General features: G+C 41.6%; 1 protein-coding gene across 10 annotated transcripts in view; it reads left to right on the top strand.

Moving 5' to 3' along the window:
* The first annotated feature begins 736 nt into the window (after positions 1 to 736).
* The window catches only part of citb (citron rho-interacting serine/threonine kinase b), a 40,600-nt gene continuing 22,694 nt past the window's right edge, over positions 737 to 18,642 (top strand). For 8 of the 10 annotated variants that reach the window (XM_076731147.1, XM_076731152.1, XM_076731151.1 and 5 more), the window contains exons 1-10: positions 737 to 1,140; positions 5,797 to 5,897; positions 7,623 to 7,766; positions 8,502 to 8,621; positions 13,993 to 14,163; positions 14,393 to 14,446; positions 14,630 to 14,683; positions 15,504 to 15,644; positions 17,406 to 17,531; positions 18,488 to 18,583. In XM_076731147.1, the coding sequence (XP_076587262.1) occupies positions 5,889 to 5,897; positions 7,623 to 7,766; positions 8,502 to 8,621; positions 13,993 to 14,163; positions 14,393 to 14,446; positions 14,630 to 14,683; positions 15,504 to 15,644; positions 17,406 to 17,531; positions 18,488 to 18,583 (915 nt within the window). In that variant the 5' untranslated portion in view covers positions 737 to 1,140; positions 5,797 to 5,888. Of the gene's footprint in view, positions 1,141 to 5,796; positions 5,915 to 7,622; positions 7,767 to 8,501; positions 8,622 to 13,992; positions 14,164 to 14,392; positions 14,447 to 14,629; positions 14,684 to 15,503; positions 15,645 to 17,405; positions 17,532 to 18,487; positions 18,584 to 18,642 lie in introns of all 10 variants that reach the window. The other 2 variants (XM_076731149.1, XM_076731154.1) reach the window with 1 other exon arrangement.

Genomic DNA, 18,642 nt, shown 5'->3' on the forward strand with positions numbered 1-18,642 from the left:
TATCACAGTGACGTGTCACTTGGCTTACATTAGCATAAAAACAAGAAAACTGAGGTGAGGCTGAGTTAGTGTGTCAGACACTGGGGACCTTGTTAGGTTGTGACTTGACATGTACTGTGGTGCGGTGGTACAATAATAGCTCATATGGTTTGTTACATTGTTATCTGTGTACGTTCAGTGAAAGTGAAACGTGTGATAGTCAGAGGTTCACAATTCTATCATAATTCCTTTATTTCAGAAAACGTTATCATGCAAATACAATGATGAATTCATACAGGCAGTGTTTTAAAGTATTGTTTTTCCGTCGCTGTGAATTGAGAAATCGTGCCCCTTTTGCTGAAAACCTTTTAATAAATTGAGTTTTCGAGCAGCTTTATTCAGGTGAGGTTGCAGTGCTATTCATGAAAAATTCAAGCGTGTGATATTTATACTGGCTTCTTTCTTCAAGCAAGAGCCTGCATCTCTTTTTAATTGCTCTTGTTTACTTGCAGATGAAAACAGAGTCCTTGTCCTGCCAGTTATTAGATTGCACCGCTTCTGTTCACTTAGAGGAGTTCAGCAGGGGGTCATTGTGTTTGGTCACTAATGAGGTGCATAATTTAAGGAGTCTTTAGTAACTGACATGAACGTACAGTAGTTTGCAACTATTTGGAGCTTACTGTTATTGCGTGTCAAGCTGCATACATTAGTGTGATTAGTGATGGCTGCTGCAGTACGGGGAGAGGAAGAAAGAGTTGGGGGGTGGTAAGGGTGAGCGATTGACAGAGAAGAGAGAGAGGCTGAGCGCTTCCTCTCACTCTCTACAGAATGTGATCACCGGTCTGCTGCATTACTCTACAATGCCATTTCTCTGTAGTCCTCCACTCCCTCCCTCTCTGCTCCGCTCTATCTCGCTGTTAGCAGTAATCTCCAGCCGTTCTCACTGCCTCACAGCTTTCTGCCCTGCCACAGCACATCTCTCTCTCCCCTCGGCTCCACTCTCTCCCCAGTGAGGATGACATCCCCGAATTTGATGAACCAGCGTAGCTCTCATTCTGGCTGGTGGCTTCCGAGGGAGACCCCACATGACCGGGCTTACTGGACGAGGTGGTGCCGCGTCTAAGGAGCTTCATAGGAAAAATCAGCTGTAGCAGTCTCCAAGTAAGTGTTATGCTATTTTAGTTGCATTACTGCTCCTCTCAAAGATACGGAAGGGGTGAGGGTGATGACTTGGTCGGGAAAAGAATGAAACCGGGATCCTTGCTTTACAGCTCTGAACTGCTACAGTACGTTGTTATTTTCCCCATCTCAGCATGTTGGAACTATTACCTGACTGATTGATTGATTGATTGACACCACAGCCGAGGATTTATGGAGTGATGAGATAGCATCGGTTGCACCGAGCTTATGCAGCAGCTGTATCTTGTCTATCAGGAGTGAGCGCTGTTCTTGGTCACGACACTGAAATGCTGTGTCTTTGTTTGCCCATTTCCCTTCATCGCTGTGCTTACTGTAGCATACACTCATACAGATGGCTATCACCCCCTGGGGTGGTGTTGAAACTCTGCACTGTTTGTATGTGGTCATAATGAGACCACTGTATGCTTTTTTTTCCCAGAAATGTGATCAATCTATACCAAGACTGAGGAACTTTTGAGACAAAGTTTATGTGAATGTCTACTATGCAGGGATATTCCAAATGATCTCAACTGACTTTAAGCTTCCAGCTGATGAGGTGCTGTAGTTTCGGTCCAGAAAGAAAGCTGAAATTACAAAGTCAGTCGGAAAAAGTCTGACAAGACAAAGACTGTGGTTGGAGGAAAGTATCTCTATGGTAACAGCAGGTTTTGCCAAGGGTAGAGGAGAGGTGAAGCGAGCTTGCTGCTTCTTTCTGGCGCCCATTCAGCTGGATCATAAATTACAGTACTGACAGGACTTCTCAGGCAGAACAAAACAGAATATTAATGGGACTGATGGGGGAGACAGAGAAAGTTGTATGTGTGATGCATGATCACAGTATGTAGCATGTAGGGTAGTATTGTGTATAGCAACCATCTAACTTGATTCATGCTTAGTGTGGTTAAAGAGTTGCATGAATATGTGGACTGTATTCATTATATAAATGGTTAAAAGTTTGGCAGGAGGTCTGTGCAGTCACATCTGTTGGTGTTTATTTTAATCTGTGTTTACCTGTTTGTGGATGCAGAGCAAATTGGTGTTAGATGGAACAGAGGAAATGAGCGACACCTGTGTGTAGTCAAAAAGAAACAAGCTCTCTGTAGAACAGATCTGTCAATGCTAATGTGAGCTCTGATGAGAGAGAGAGAGAGAGTGCCAGTGCTCCATATCCTCAAGTGTCATTTTCCCAAAAGCCTCCTTTAGAAGCCCACACTGATCCTCTTTGTCATTTGGATTTGTGATATAATGACGGACGGGATTTTTGAAGTGCTTTCCCAAGTGCTCAGCACACTTTTATAGATCGTAATATTCTGTCAACTTGACCACCAGAGCATCGAGGTGCAGGTCTGTGGCTTTGGTGTCCCCAGTGAAAACTGAAATAGTGTTTAGTGCCGTATTTAACCTACCCTGTCATGTAGGACAATCACCGTGCAACAGCCTTGTCATTGGAAAGCTGAGGAATGATATCAGCCAATAAATGAGTATAGGTTAATAGTGTTAGTTGACTGGGTTTACATCCCTTCTATTGTAATGTGGCAACACATCTTCCTACAGCTGGTCACTTGGGAACGGTGCAATTGCCAATATCCTGTGTAGCTGTTTCAGGAAGGATTCTTCCTTTATTAAATAAAACAACAAAAGGTGTTTGCATGTTGTTGCTGCATTACCTTCTAGGCCAGTGGTTCCCAACCTTTTTTCCTTGAAACCCCTCTTGCCTGTGTCCAAGACAAGCCAGGCCCCCCCAGCCGCAACTCGTACCTGCATACACACACGAAAAGAATGAAGTGATTAATTACAAACTTTTGTTTGCAAAAATAAGAGGTCAGAGGTAATAAACAGCTTAATGAATTTAAATGTGGACCACAAGTATGTTTTAATTTGGATTATGCAGAGTTTTGATTATCCATTTGAGTGTGTTATTGGGATTTTGTAAATTCATTGTGTACAAATATAATTTTTGTAACCTCACAACCTCAGCGCAGACAAAATTGTGCGCACCCCCTGTGATCTCTGGCACCCCCCAGAGGGGGGCGCGGACCCCAGGTTGAGAACCACTGTTCTAGGCCACAAGGATAAGAATTCCCAGAACCACTTGCAGCACTTTCAAGTCGGTAGTAATTTGCTCTTCTAACTACTCTAACAATTATGTTAAAAACTGTTGAAATATATTCAAATGCATTCAGATACTCTCACACATGAATTGTGCTAACCAATGCAAACGCACTCGGCTTATTATGCACCTTGTAATATCAAACACAGATTCTATGGATGAGGCTGCATTTACAGATTGGCCCGGGTTAATCTTCAAAGCCTGTGGTGTTTAGCAGGAAACTATGGAGCTGGAAATCAGAGGACTGCTGCAGTGGCAGAAGCCTGAAGCCCTCAATCTTCCTCGCATGACTGTGGTATTACTAATCTGTTGTCATGACAATAGGCATAAAATGTCTCTTAGTACACTGTATGTGGAGAGGATGGACTCAAAGATCAAACTAGAGGGGAGTAGATATGGGAGAAGGACTGTGAGCTTGTTTTTAGAGGAGAATCTGTGCCACTACAGTGTTGCAACAGGTCTGTGATTCACCGCTGCCTACAGCCCATACAGTAGCACTGGCCCCTGATCACCCTGCAGACTGAATGTAGAGCAACACCATGACTGGGATGCAACCTCTATCCACTCTCCTCCTCTTCAACAACTCTGACTCACGGCCCAGCACACATTATTCAACCCACGAGAAGGAGCACCTCGACTGAGTTGGAAGCCAATGTTCCTCAGTGAATGTTACTGCTCTGTTGCTGATGAGCTCTCATAAACAAGCAGTGTATGTGGAGCATTTCTGATTGCAGGTACTGTAATTGCATCGCTTGCACAGGCTGTAAAACCAAGCAAAAATGTAAGACGGTTTTCTGGACTGGAATGTGTGTGAAGACTAGGTTTCCCTAACAAGAATGTGGAATCAGCGATCGCAGATAGACCACCTCAGTGGTCAAACTGTCTTTGCTGTAGTTGTAATGAGCTTTTTAAAAGTATAGTTATTAGTAACTGCTTTCAGAGGCTTAATTATTGCAGAGGAGGAGCCCAGCTGCACAGTCTGTTAGCTCAGCTCATTATGGGCAGTCAGCTAGCACTTGAGTCTAGGAGGAAGACAGCCAGATCTGAGTCCCATCTGGTGCCTCATGGTAGGATGGCACCCTGTAACCACCAACTTTACCACCGGTTGGCTGTTAAAGAAGTTCTCCACATTGTTAAGAAGAATACAACTCTATTCTTGAGGGGATCACACCTGCAAAGTTAACATGGTTTCCGAGTACTAAATACAAATAGGGGATTCTGACATCTCATCTAATCCAGACATCATTACATCAATTTGGGTCATTGGTTGTAACATGCATACAGGCTGAAGATCAGCAAGTGCCAGAGCAAGCTCACCTCAGCTGAGTTTTGCTCATGCCATCATCACTCATAACAAGCCACCTGCTCCTGCGTTATGTCATGCCAACGAAACTGGAAGACTGCATTGGTATTCTGAGGCACATGCTGTGTGGACTGTTGTGTCACTGCACAACACACCCTCAAGTGACCCCTGAAGCATAAGGATTGCATTAGTCACATATCTGTGGGAAATGTTTTGGAAGCACCAGAGTCGTAATGCAATGCAATGTCTGCAGAGTTTTGTTTTTTAACCCAGATGCAACTGCATGCCACCTCCTGGGCAGAAATGATGGGATGTTACATCCTCCTGGTCACAGTCAGCATATACAACACAGCACATTTAAAAACTGAAACAGACAACAGAAATGGCAGTTCATGAACACAGTCCTGCAGCAGTAAAAACACATAGCAATCCACCAGAGTCCACATGTTAGCTGAGCTTTAGTTGAGCATGTCACTGTAGGGAGGAGTGGGAGGTGAGCCTCGGCTTTTTATAGACATTCTCCCTCTGTCGCTCATTCTTCTGCCTGCCTCTTGATCACAAAAGCTGCCAAATATATCCAGTGGTGGTAAAAGAGGCTGTTGTGTGAACACGAGCAGGCTATTTTTAGTCTCTCTTAAGATAGAATATGAGTGCATATTTGGTCGGTACAGTATCTGCGGTGGTATAAACACCACATACCTAAGACACAGATCTGCTAGTTATCTCTGTGATCAGGTTACTGTTTAAATGGAAAAATATTACAGTGCAAGGTGCTATGTGAATGTCTGAAGTCTTTAGTGTTTGATTGCTTACTGCCGTCCGTGCAGTTTGGTTTTAAATATATTTAATAAAGACACATTTGCTGGATTAGCTATTTGTAATGAACATGAATGCATCCAGTTTTGATTGTAAGAAACACAACTGTGATCAAGGCCGTCATATCTTCCCTGCTTTACTTGTTTAATACATAAACATTTGGATACATGAATTTGACAGTCTGTAACTTTATGTCTGTGTCAAACCACATACGGAAGACAAATTAATTCCAATTGGCAGACTGAAAACAGCCATCCATACAGTGTGATTATGAAAGGTAAGTGTTTTACATAAGAGCATTGAATCAGCTCTTCAGTGTTAAAGAGAGGCTGTGCATTAAGACTGTTTGTCATGTTTCTTTCCCTATTCCCTTCCTCCCATCTTCTCTTCACACTCTCCTCTCCTACAGATTTGTGACTACAACCATCAGCATCTCTTGATAGCACCATCTCCCTCGGAAAAACCTCGCTAAAACACTAAACAGCCAGAATTGCCGGACACATGTCACAGGTATTACTCTTCACATGGTAAGAGTTTGTTTCCAGAATGAGCTAAATTAACCATCTGTTTGTCAGTTTGCCTTTACGCTGTAGTTGAGCTGGTGTGTGTGTGTGTGTGTGTGTGTGTGTGTGTGTGTGTGTGTGTGTGTGTGTGTGTGTGTGTGTGTGTGTGTGGGGTTAGTATTCCACATCACTCTCTGACTATTTGCGAAAATGTGGCCGTCCTTCTGGCGTGAATCTGTTACAGTTGTACAGGCCGTACTTTATAAAATACAGTCACTCATGGATGTGTGATTGATCACAGTACAACTTATGGTTCTTTTTAACACATGGGGTGAAACTGCAAGTGAAAAGTAAAAGTACCTGAAAGCGATAAAGGAGTATGAGGTACTGAGTTGCTTAAATAAGATGTGACATGATCTTTCTCATGCAGTGGAAAAACTGTTAAAAGAGAGGTTAAACTAAGTTCATCTAAATGATGAAACACTTAAAAAAACAAAGTTAATTGAAATTATTTGTGACTCAACGCATTTAGACGTGGTTATGCACTGTTATGGAGAGCATGCATCTCTCAACCCACAACTCCATTATCAAATGTTAGTGTTTTTTGCCCTCCATGAATGTTTTACTTTTCTCAACTATGCTTTTAACAAAAAGACTTATTTCTGCTATTGATAGAAAAGAGAACAAACTGTGAATCATTGTCCATTTTGTTTAATAATGTCACATTGATGTCTCTTTTGCACCATCAACAAATTTTACCATTTTATTTTACAGTTAGACATGTAATCCCCCCTGGTGAAGATAATCCTTTGGTGCATCAGCCCTATAGAGATTCAAACATTATATATCAACTCATTATTTTGTCTAGTAATTGTAAAAAAAAAAAAAAAAAAAAAAAAAAGTACTGAAAGTAAAATTAGCATGTGGCTCAGTATGTTCCACCCAGCAGCTTGCAGTAATGTGTGAAGCAACTTGCAAAACAGGGAATACACTATTTAGGGAAATACAGACATAACAACAACAGCTGAACCATATCACCACCTCCACCATGAAGCATCATTTAAGATCTAACAAGCACAAACTTTGCTGACCTGTTTTTGTAAGATTTCTGCGTAATGGTCTTGTAATCCATCATTCATTTCCTGTTAATATCAGGTACAACATACAACATCTTTTGATCTGTCTCTTAATTATGTTGAAGCTCTTTGATAAGTATCTAGTGATTCTTTGCAGTAAGGCTGGATTCCAGTATAAGGTGGACCCATTGCTTTTACTGGTTCCAGCCCCATGTTGTGGCGCTGTGTTGCTGTGAGCATGTATCTACATTCTGACCTTGTTAGTGTGACCATACACCAAGTGCTGTGACTGTGTATCTGTGGCTGTGCAGCAAGCCCTGCTGTTTCTCTGCTTTCCAGTGCTCCTCAGGCCATGTAATGCTGTAAAGGCACATCTAATTGTATCATCAATCACTACCAATGACATGTGCCACCAAAGTCCAGCCTAACACACACACATACGCACACACACATTAGACAGACATTACAAATGTATTGTCACTAATATTGGTGTAAATGTTTTAGACAGTATATCAGATCAGGTATCCTCAACACAGCTACTCTCAGGGGACACTGTAAAAATGCTTGTCTACTCACAGCCATGGGCCCCAGAGATTCATTAAATGATAGTAAACTGACAGAGAAAAGTTAGGTCCGTGCTCTGTTCTTGTTTCCAGGTTGAGCAGGAAATCTCACTCGTCCAGAGGAAGATGTCTGACCTTGAGTCAGTGTTGCAGCAGAAGGATATAGAGTTGAAGGCCTCAGAGACCCAGAGGACCATACTGGAACAAGACCTGGCAACCTACATTACAGAATGCAGTGTGAGTTACTACCACATGGACTGCTCCTCCAAATATGCGTGTGTGTGGACATGAATTACTCATGTGCATGCAGTACACAGTCACACTGTGTGGCCTTGTCTTCCTTTTGAGGACAACACGCTTGTTTCTGTAACGTAAATTGTTACATTTTAAGGTGACGACTTGGGTTACGGTGAGGGTAAGGTTTGGTTTAGGTTAAGTTAAGGTTAGGATAAGGCATTAAGTTTAGGCAAGTATTGGTTATGGTTATGGTCTGGGTAAGAGTCCAGAAAATTAATAAGTCCATAAAAGTCAGTCAGTGTCATGCCCTCTGAAGTGATGTAAACGTGTGTGTATGTGCACAAGCATATTTAATAAGATTTGACTGCAATGAGTGCAGTGTATGTTCAGGATTGCAGGAAGTTTATTGATACAGTTTGGGTGGACAACATATTAAAAACCCCTCTCAGCATAACACAATCCAATTCAACAGCACAGCCTCCGAAATGATCATAAAGTGGAATCAACAGTGGAGTAACGGATCAATGCAGAACTTTCCACTTGCGAGTGTAACTGTAAAAATGTAATACCATCTAAACTCTTTTGCGTTAACACAACCAAGACAAAAAACAATTTCAAGAAAGTCTTTCACCATCACCATTTATTGCTGAGCTATTGTGTTAGACTGTATTTGTTTCAGCTGGCTGTACCCAACAAACTATCAGCTGACTGAACATATATCTGCCTTGGTTTCAGAGTCTAAAGCGCAGCTTGGAACAGGCTCGTATGGAGGTGTCTCAGGAGGATGATAAAGCACTGCAGCTTCTGCATGACATCAGGGAGCAGAGCAACAAGCTGCAAGAAATCAAAGAGCAGGTAAGATGGTCACCTTGGTAGGTCAGTGGGTTTCAGATATATACAGTTTACTCCAAACACTGAGAAAAACATTCCAGTCATTTAAGATTTTGTTCAAATTTTGTCAATTCTTGAAACAGTTTGTTGAGGACAACAAGCAAATGAAATGATCTCTCCTCACTGGCAGAACTCATGTGCTTCTTTGATGGATATTTGCAGTAATGGCTGTGCTGTAATGTATGTAATGCATGAGGCAGAAATGTCAAAAGACTTTCAGAAAAGAAGCAGTTTAAGAGTATTTCATAATGGCAGTCAGATGTAGCAGGTCAAGTCACCAGGGCTGAGTGTGTGAGGTGTGAGTGTTAATTAGACAGGCACATGATGTTGGAACCCCAGCACTCTCTGTAGGGATGCAGTCAGTATAACATTAAACACCTACCGTTCAGCATGTTCAGGAATGCCTCGCGTTGCAGTAGGTTTGTTTGCCACGTGGCTGTGAAGATTTCCAGACATTCACTTCAGAATAAATGAAAAAAAAAAAAAAACCTTAGCTTGTTTGCAAGAAAATCAATGGATGTTCAGACTAAATTGGTATAGGATCTGTAGTTCTCTGTAGGAAGACTGTAAACCAGGTGTCTGCTGGGTCAGTTCAGTGTGAATCTCTCTGGAATCAAAAATACTATTAATGGACAGAGAGACTTTACTGTACAGGCAGCCCTTAATTACTGAACTCTAATGTGATGAGTGTGTGGCATGTATGCGTGTTTTTGTATGCGTGTATGTCTGCATGTGTGGCAGCACCACATGACTGAGTGTTGCCAGCTGTGAGAATTAAGCTGTTACAAGACTGACAGTTTAGGACAACAGAGAGAGCATGACAAATCATCTTCCTGGCATTATGCACCATTTTTTCTGAAAAAGGTAATAGAAAAGCAACCTGTGTTTCCTCAGCCTACACTAGTGCTGGTTACCAAGCGCTGAATACATTGTGCAGTGGTTGCTATGGTGATGAGAGCCATATACCTTGGAGTGAAGAGAGCAGTGATGCAGTGGGCAGGCTGTCGTGATGAGGTGCTGGGGCCTGAGCTCATGCTGTTTGAGAAACAGAGCTTTTTGACCATCACTTGATATAGCACCTTAAAATGAGTGATAACGCGTGTTAGAGGAACGCACCCTGTCCTGACTTATCTTAATAAACTCCCCTGGCGAGACAGTTTGGAAAATCTGCATTTAATATCCTGCACTGAGCAGACACTTCACTGTTCAAGGCAGAAAATGCGATTCACTAGCATCATTTAATCCTAACTCTAATTTGTGTCGTAGTTCAAAAATTACATTTAGACAATCCAATATTACAGTAGAAGGGTTGATGTAATACAGAAGGATCTTGTAACTGAGCTGCTGCTCCTTGGCTGGAGAAGCCAGTTGAAGTAGTCCAGGCTGGAGCCCTCTTGCTGCCTCCCTTTACAGAAGACATTTCTGCACACAAGGACGGCAAATTATGACCCTCATCACTTAAACTGGAATCACATAAAGATGGTATGAACAGAACAAATGTTTACAGCAAGCAAAATGGGCCCAAAATGGGTTCAGTATACTCGAAACAAGTATAGTCAAACTGCGTTTGGGGACAGGTGTGTTTATGCCTACTCTGAATGGCTGCACTCACAGGTGGATCACAAAGCATGCCTGCGTTCCACTGGCGCCCTGATCTCCTCCTCTGTGTGTGCACCTCTCCGATGTCTCGATGCAGTCAATCGCACACATGGGAGTAAGGGCGCATGCTTTCTGACAGTCGCTCCTCAAAGGCCTTGATGGTGTTGCACTCGATGTACATGTGGAAAGTGATGGATGCAGTTGTGTGAAAAATGAAAAAAGAGCTTTACAGAGAAGGTCAAACGCTACCTACTTTGTCACCTCTACGCATGGTCCGAATGGCTTTGTGAGGTGGGCATGATTGGCAGATTGTTTTGAAAAAGTCATAGAAATTGTCAGACACCCCTTCCCCAGTTCAAAAGGGGTTTCATACACTGTTAGACTATTTGCCTTGCTTCTCATTTGGAGCATACAGAGGCCCCTGGGGGATGCCTCAGGAGGAGGTGTCAAATCCTTTTCCACAGCAACATTGCTATGCTACTGTTGATTTTAGCATGTGTAGCAGCTGAGCCTGATCGGCTGACTATGAATTTTCATAAACCCTCACACGTTTGATCGGAGCCTTACAGATCAAGCATGACAGCAGACATATTGGATTGCTTGTCTGCCATTTGTGGTGTGCATTGCTACCAGCTGTTAGATTTCCCAACTCACGTCTCCAAACAAAGATTTGTTTGCCAGTAGGCTGTCCTTAGGCACAAGTTCAGCACTGTCAGTGGAATATTCATAAGACACCCCCATCAGGATTGTCAGGGGGTGTGAGTAAAGGTTCATGTTGGTCAACAGCAGGAGGACTGTAGTTAATCTGAGCACTTCATAACTGCATGTGCGGATATAAACCAAGATGGCGCTGCTGATCGCAGCCTTGGTGCTGCACTTTCTGGGACTATTGCATGTTGTTCATTGTTGATTTTTTACATATATTTATCTATGCATGTATTTTTCTCACCTGCTTGTATGTACATAATCGTTAACTGTTAATGTTGACCTTTGGTGAGCTTTGTTGTCCTTGTTTTTAGCCGCATGTCTGTTTCCTTCTATCTTCCTTTCTTCTTGACACTGTGTAAAGGCCATGAAAAACCAAAGAGTCAAACTCCTTGTATGTGTACACATATTTGGCCAATAAGCCAATTCTGAGTCTGGTGTAAGTGGTGGGACTTAAAAATAACAAACCTTCTCAAAGGAAACCTTCTTCAGATAAATTAGGATTAAAACGACAAGTAAAGTCTTGGAGTGTAGTCTGGATCTTCAAATTTATGAGGATATTTTGCTGCTCATGCATATTATCTGGTTCTGTGTTCCCATTGGTGCCTCTCAGCAGGGTATTTACGCCAACTAAATCCAGCATTTCATCTTGAAAAGCATCTGTCTCCCACGCTCTGTCATATGATGCAGTGTTTATCATTTTCATGCAGAAGCCATGCAGTGTTGGAACAACAAACAGTAAAGATGGGGGATATCTTCATTTTCAAAGAAAAGCAATCTGTGCCAAAGCTATTAAAACCTGTAAACATATGCAAAGACGCAATTTCACCAAAGACGTGAGAGCAAAGAAGAACTATGTGAAAGTGTTTCTGTGTTAATGCAAAAAAAAAGTTTTTTATTTGCGTTCAGTGTTTCTGACCAAATTGCATTATGTGTCTCCTTGAAGCCTCACAAATGTGTTGACTAGATTTACAGATTTTATAGCAAAGCTAGGTAATTAGACTAACGTTAGCACAGTGATTTGGTTGAAAATGCTGCCTTCGTCTGATATTTCCAGCTGTCACTTTCTACATACATGATATTGTGCTCACAGACTGAGGCAGAGCTGCATGTCCCAGGCAGAATGATCCATGCAGAAGACATGCAAGTAAAGAAAGAGAATTGTTCTTTCCTTGTACTGTAGGGCTAGTTAGCCTGAGTATTATAACATGAACAATCTTACCTCCTCTTATTTCGTTCTAACACAACTGTGTTTGGATGCTTAGCTTACATGCTTTGCTCCTTCGGTTTTGGTTTTGGAAAGGCTAAAAAAACACAAGCCTCCACTGTCTTTAGGTGCTGAGTATCGATCTCACTACAGCACTGCAGCATGTGGAGTAACCAAAGCTTGCCAGGTCTGTCGAGCCTACTTGTGTTTAGGGCCGATGGTACTGTGGATAAAGATTGTAAGCAGCCCCAAGATAGTGAATAGACAGATAATTACTGACTTGAAAGCATGAATGTGTAAAGTTGCAGCATGAATTGATAGTTGAGAGCAACTGCTCAATTTACAGTAAATTCTGTGAGTTTTGTGTCTTTCTTTGGTCTCTTGGGGGTGTTTTCAGTATGAGTAATTGATCCACAACGGCTAAATTCCAACACAAGCGATGCAAATATGTTTGTTTTACAACTGCTTCATCATGCAACACATCCCCTGAATGAGCCAAGGACAGGAAATTTAAGTGGTTCCCTTTAATAAAAGAATACTGTGCTTCAGTGCTCCACAAGGCCTCAGTTGTTTGACGTCATATTGTAAGATGAATCCCCTTGTCTTTCATATCCTCATCCTCAATGACTCCTTTGCTGAAGAATTACTGAAATGTAATAATTTTATAGTTTTTATTGACTTGGGAAGTCACGACCAGATGAAAGGTAGTCCCCAGGAGATTCAGTCAGCTCTCATTGACGAGAGCTGTCAACCTGCTCTTGTGGAGCCAAAATGATCAGTGAGGCATAAGCACACAGGTACTCTCAGACAGTGCACAGCCGTCCTGCTGCTGGTTTTTCCTGACCTGACCCACACAAGTCACGACACGGGGTAACTGCTCACTCTTTACTCAAAGATCCATGGTTACAGATGGAACCTCTCATTCCACGTCAGCTGAATTATTTCAGCATTGTTTTCACCATGTCTGATGTTGTCTACTCTGCTTGTCCTAATGTGTGTCGGTTGAGCATCAGTCTCCCTCGATGCAGGAGGATGCTACTTTGTATTAGCCTGACAGACAGGCTGCTGTGCCCTGTAAGCTGATGAGGAGGTTGAAATTAGATCTGTTAGGCTGTGACTAATTACTATTAAACCAGACATGTGCATTAAGTGACTCTGGCTGATCAAAAGTTTCTCTCCACATCCCTTTCTCTGTTCATTGATTTTTATACCATTAGTATGGTCATGCTTGCTGACATATTTGAATGTCTGTGTTCCCATTACTACCAACAAAACTGGCATTTAATGGAATTAATACAAGTCTTTTAATTGCCTCCGCTTTCACAAACTGCTTTCATCCTGTTTAGTTTGACTGTGCTACTTTACCAGCAACATATCAAAAAGACATCTCTTATGAATGAGTTTGTTCTTATAAATAATGCAGGAGCTTCTAACAAGAACATTTTCTTCAAACAGGTTCAGGTCAAACAACACCGGGGCTGATGGAGAGCTTTTTCTACTTAAGACATATAGTCATCGCACTGCCAATTTTTCCGAAATTCGCTGCACTGGTAGAAAGGCAGCCTTAATGGCTGATATAGACAAATATAGCCATGTTAACTGGATAAAGGGCGTACACTTAGCCAGAATTTGAAAAGGCTGTGTCCAATTCCAGGAACCTTTTGGCAGAGCTATGTGCTCCATAAAGAGTGTGCTCTTATTTTCATCATGTTGGTAATTTCCTTTGTTAATGCTGTTGTTCCTTTTGTGTGCATAGCATAGGCCTCCTCTCTCCTCTCCTCTCCCGTCTTCTCTTATCCAGGTATTTCTGTGGTTTATGTGCAGGAGTATCATGCCCAACTGGAGGAGATGAGAGTTTCCATCAGACAACTGGAGGAGGACCTGTCGGCTGCTCGTCGCCGTAGCGACCTGTATGAAGCTGAGCTGAAGGAGTCCCGGCAGAGCAGCGAGGAGCTGAAGAGGAAGGTTGCCGATTGCCAGCATAGGATGCAGAAGGTACATTGTAACTAAAGCCATTATGATCCTGAAAGGATACACAGGATGGATCTATCGATTCTTTGACACATACGTATATATTCAATATTGGAGCAGGGCTCAGACTCAGTCTAATTCCATGTATGATTCTGTCATATTTAACTCGCTTGAAGTCATTATGACGTTTCTTACTGTCTACTTGCTGCGATCATTACCTGGAGTGATCTCAGACATTCGCATTTCTTCACAGGCCAAAGAGCAAGGCAAAGCAGAGGCAGAGGAGATGATGAACAAGTTGGAGAAGGTAGTTCATGAAGTTGATTTAATTATTAATAAGATTCTGTGATCAGAGAGGACTGCAAAAATATGTCCAGATAAGGACACTGATAATAAATTCATTTAAACTGATAAGTGTAAGTGAATTTAACAAAGGATGATCAGCCGAAATATCCTTACATGCCATAATGACTGTGTTTTTCTTTTTCAGACCAATGCTGAGCAGCAGACAAAGATCCAGGATCTTCAAGAAAAGCTTGGCAAAGTAGGGTATTTTTGCTGGGAAGATTAATGAATAATTTATATGAGCTTGTGCTTCCGAGTGCCAGAGATGTAACAGCATTTTACACTTTCAGATGATTGTATAAACTCCCTCTCTACCCTCTCTGACCTCCTTCTTTCTCTCGCTGTCTCTCTCTTTAACTGTGGTCTCCAGTCAGATTTGGTCTATGGCCCGAGAACAATTAAGCTGCCTTTCAAAACTAGAGTTACTGCTTCATTATCAGCAATCAAACAGTTTTGCCTCATTAGTAAAGATAATTTCATCCTAATTTTCCCTTCCTACAAGTGAATACTTAAAAGTACCATCCGTTCTGCTCAGAGCACATGAGATTATGGTGCTGATATTCTTCTGACAGTTTATGAAATAATCAGTAGGATAGGACTTTCTTAAAATAACTCAGTTCGTTGCCGTTTGTTAAAGGACTTTATTGGAGCAATGAGCAGCTGTTTGTTTACTAGCAGCCACTGAACTTTGCAAAAGGATGTCAATTATTGCTTATACACATAAACTTTATATCGACAACCAATGCATAGTACTAAGCAGGTGACACAGCTGCATATATACACTAATTTATCCATTTGGTCTTTTTAAGTTATTATACACAATTATTGTGCTTGTACAAGCACATATAAGTTCTATTTTACCTTTTAACTGGTGTGGCTGTTAATCATTCTACGGTGGCATGTTGTTAGCTTTATCATTAGACATGGTTAACAGAAACTTTCCATCACATTTTAAGTTTATGTTAAAAGCGTGTATCAACAAATACTTCTCAACTGAATATTTTTCTTTTAACCCCTAGTCGATAAAGGCCAGTGCTGAGGCTACAGACCTACTTCAGAATATGAGAATGGCCAAAGAGCGCATGGAGCGAGATCTGGAGAGGCTACAGAACAAGGAAGACTCCAGTGACAGCCTGCGTAGACGCCTCCGTGAGACTGAGGTACATACACACCTCGATTACCACACACATAGTACATGTACACACAGCGTAGCATTTACTGTGTGTTTGTGTACTATGTTCTGGCCTCCTGCCTGTTTCTCCTCATCATTCTGTATATCATGTTAATTCTTGCTTTGCAACATCACAAACGTCTTTGTTTAAAGCGTTGCATAAATAAATGTGACTTGGGCATCTGCTAAGCACAAAGAGCCCATATGCTCCTCTGTAAACATGTTGTTTTTGCACCTTCTGAGAAACACTTGTGCTGTGATGGCATGATAGCATGTCAGATAGCCTGAGCATTTGACACTGTTGATCATCATTTGAAAAGCAAATTCACTTGTGTTCATGTGATTTTTCTATTTCATTATTTGAGAAGCTATCTCACCCTTATGTAAGGCACAAAGGTGAAGCTAACTAAACCAAATGGTCTTTAAGACGGTGAAAACAATCATAGTCTCAAACTTTCACTCATATCACACTGGATTTTTGATTATTATTTTTTTTTGTACAAATATCATCAATAGTCCTGTTTTATTGTGTCTTGAATAGATCCTGAATAGAAAGGTAGGTTTTGTTGCTGGTGTTATGAAGCTAATCATCCTGCATGTGACATTTTCTGAATTGATCCTCCAGTGACTCTGTAATTCCTGTGGCTCAGCCCTACTGCTTCCACTATAATGCTGACTAACTGTATTTGTGCACAGTCTTCTTGGAGGCCAAATTCACCTGGTAAATTGTGAGTGCCTTAACATCTGAATTTGGCAAAAAGAAAATATCCATGTCTGCGTAAAGGCCTTTTAATACGGGTGAATTCTTTCATGATTCTTCTGTAATTTACCACTTTCAGCAGGTTTCCATGTTTTGTTTTGCTATTGTATGTGCTTATTGCATCAGAGAAAGAAAAACATACAGTCGACATTTAAAGTTACTTTTTAAGTGAAGTTTTTTGCAAAATAATAAAAACATGAATTTTCAAGCATCTATGGACATTTGATTGATTTGCTTTCCGTCAGTGTGATTATCAACAAGTGAGTAGTTTTCAGATAGCAGGGAGACCACCAAGTGCAAGATGGAAGATACCTGCAGGCAAACCTCTCACTGTCTGCAACACTGTGTCATAGGTGTCTGTCGTAGAACACTTTATTTGTACATGGAAATAAATTTATACATGAATGCAGAACTGTGTGGTGGCCAAGCCACACAATCCTTCCACACTTCCACACACGTGCTATAAATCCATGTATATGCATAGTATACATTATGTATTCATTCATTCAGTGTCTGTAGTTACATATACAGTATATTTTATTTTTGAAAGGGGCTGCTATGAGGTCTCCTAAAACAGCACTTCACATCAGGCTTTAGACATGTAAATTCGGTAATTAGCGTGGGTTCTTTTGGAAAGGAGAGTCAAAGGAAAGAAAATATACATGTGGTCAGATTTAAACAGCTCTGAAGACCTCTCACACCATCACACATGAATGCAAATGGGCACTTCGGAGCTTTTGTGAGGAACTTGGAATAATGAGATATAAGCGTTGCAGAGGTGCTCCACTAACAAGCCAAATGGATGTGGTGATACAGCATGTCATCAATTCTTCCTTGAAGTGGAAATCTCGAGGCTAATTGCATTTCTACAAAATGTACTATGATGTCCACATAGCAAAAAGCACTGTTTTGAACTATGGATGCTATTTTTTTTATACTAAAAGAAACATTTCATTAGTCAGTTAACGCTTGTGTCTGTTGTGTGTGCAGGATGGTAGGAAGACTCTGGAGAACCAGGTGAAAAGGCTGGAGATTGTTGAGCGCCGGGAGACTAAACTGAAGGACGAGATCCAGAGCAAGGCCCAGCAGATTCAGCAGATGGCAGATAAGATTCTGGTAACCCACCTTTCACTACTTGTGTGGAGCTAAAATAATCAGAGAAGGTGTGAGATAAACATATCTCATTGTCATCATTGCAGAGGAAGTGCTATTTTACATAATATTTCTGAAAAACCTCGTGTTTATCACGTATTATCTTTATGGATGATCTGGATGTAAACTGTAATTTCTACATACACAGGGCACGAAGTTACCCCACACAATGAGTTTCACATAATACTGTCTCATTTTAAGGCCCATTTACAGTCATAGCACTCCCACACATGTGCTTTCCATTAGTTTACCTGATTAGTGTGGGTGTGTACGGACTCTCTGTGAGTGACATCTCTCTCCGTTGAGTTTGGTCACATCACTTAATCCCCTGCACGCTTACGCCCAGCTTCAACCTGATCAGAGGTCTGTTTAGCCAGAATAAGTGAAAAACAACTGTGTGGGTGTACAGGGGAGCACGTAACTGTGACTGTTAAATTTTGGTGCGCCAGTTCCAGGCCTTGAGTAATGTGCATTAGGTCCACCTGTGCTTTTCTTGCTATAACAGGTGAAAAAGGTCAATAAGGAGCGCTCACAAGAGAAGGGGTCATTTGATCTCATTGATGCGGATCACTTTGTGCCTCATGCATACTCAACACCCACTTAGCTTAGTGACAAAGTCAAAGGACTGGTCTTGATGCTAGGAAACTGCATGTAGTCATACATGCATTTTATGAAACTGTCACAGTAAACAGCGCTGCCTTGACAAACATATTGTGGCTACCAACAAAAACATCTGTGTGTCGGTAAGGTGAATGAATCTCTTACTAGCTCCACCACAATCAACGTGCAACTGAGCAAAATAAAAGCTCATTATGATTGTATTTTTAAGCTCTGAAGGTCCTTGTCAGCTTTTAGCCTTGGTGAGCGTAGTCCCTGATGTTTTAATACGCAGTGCATACCCTGTTTGTGTTTTTGTGAAGGGGCTTGAGGAGAATCTGCGAGAGACCCAAGCCACAGCCCAGCGGCTGGAGACTCATCTGAAGCAGAAGGAGAAGCTCTATGAAGACAAGATAAAGGTTGAATTTCAGCATATAAATACCCACACATATGCAGACTCTTTGGTGCTACATAAACA

This window comes from Chaetodon auriga, chromosome 5 (genome assembly GCF_051107435.1).
Source record: "Chaetodon auriga isolate fChaAug3 chromosome 5, fChaAug3.hap1, whole genome shotgun sequence".
In the NCBI taxonomy this organism is placed as follows: domain Eukaryota; kingdom Metazoa; phylum Chordata; class Actinopteri; order Chaetodontiformes; family Chaetodontidae; genus Chaetodon; species Chaetodon auriga.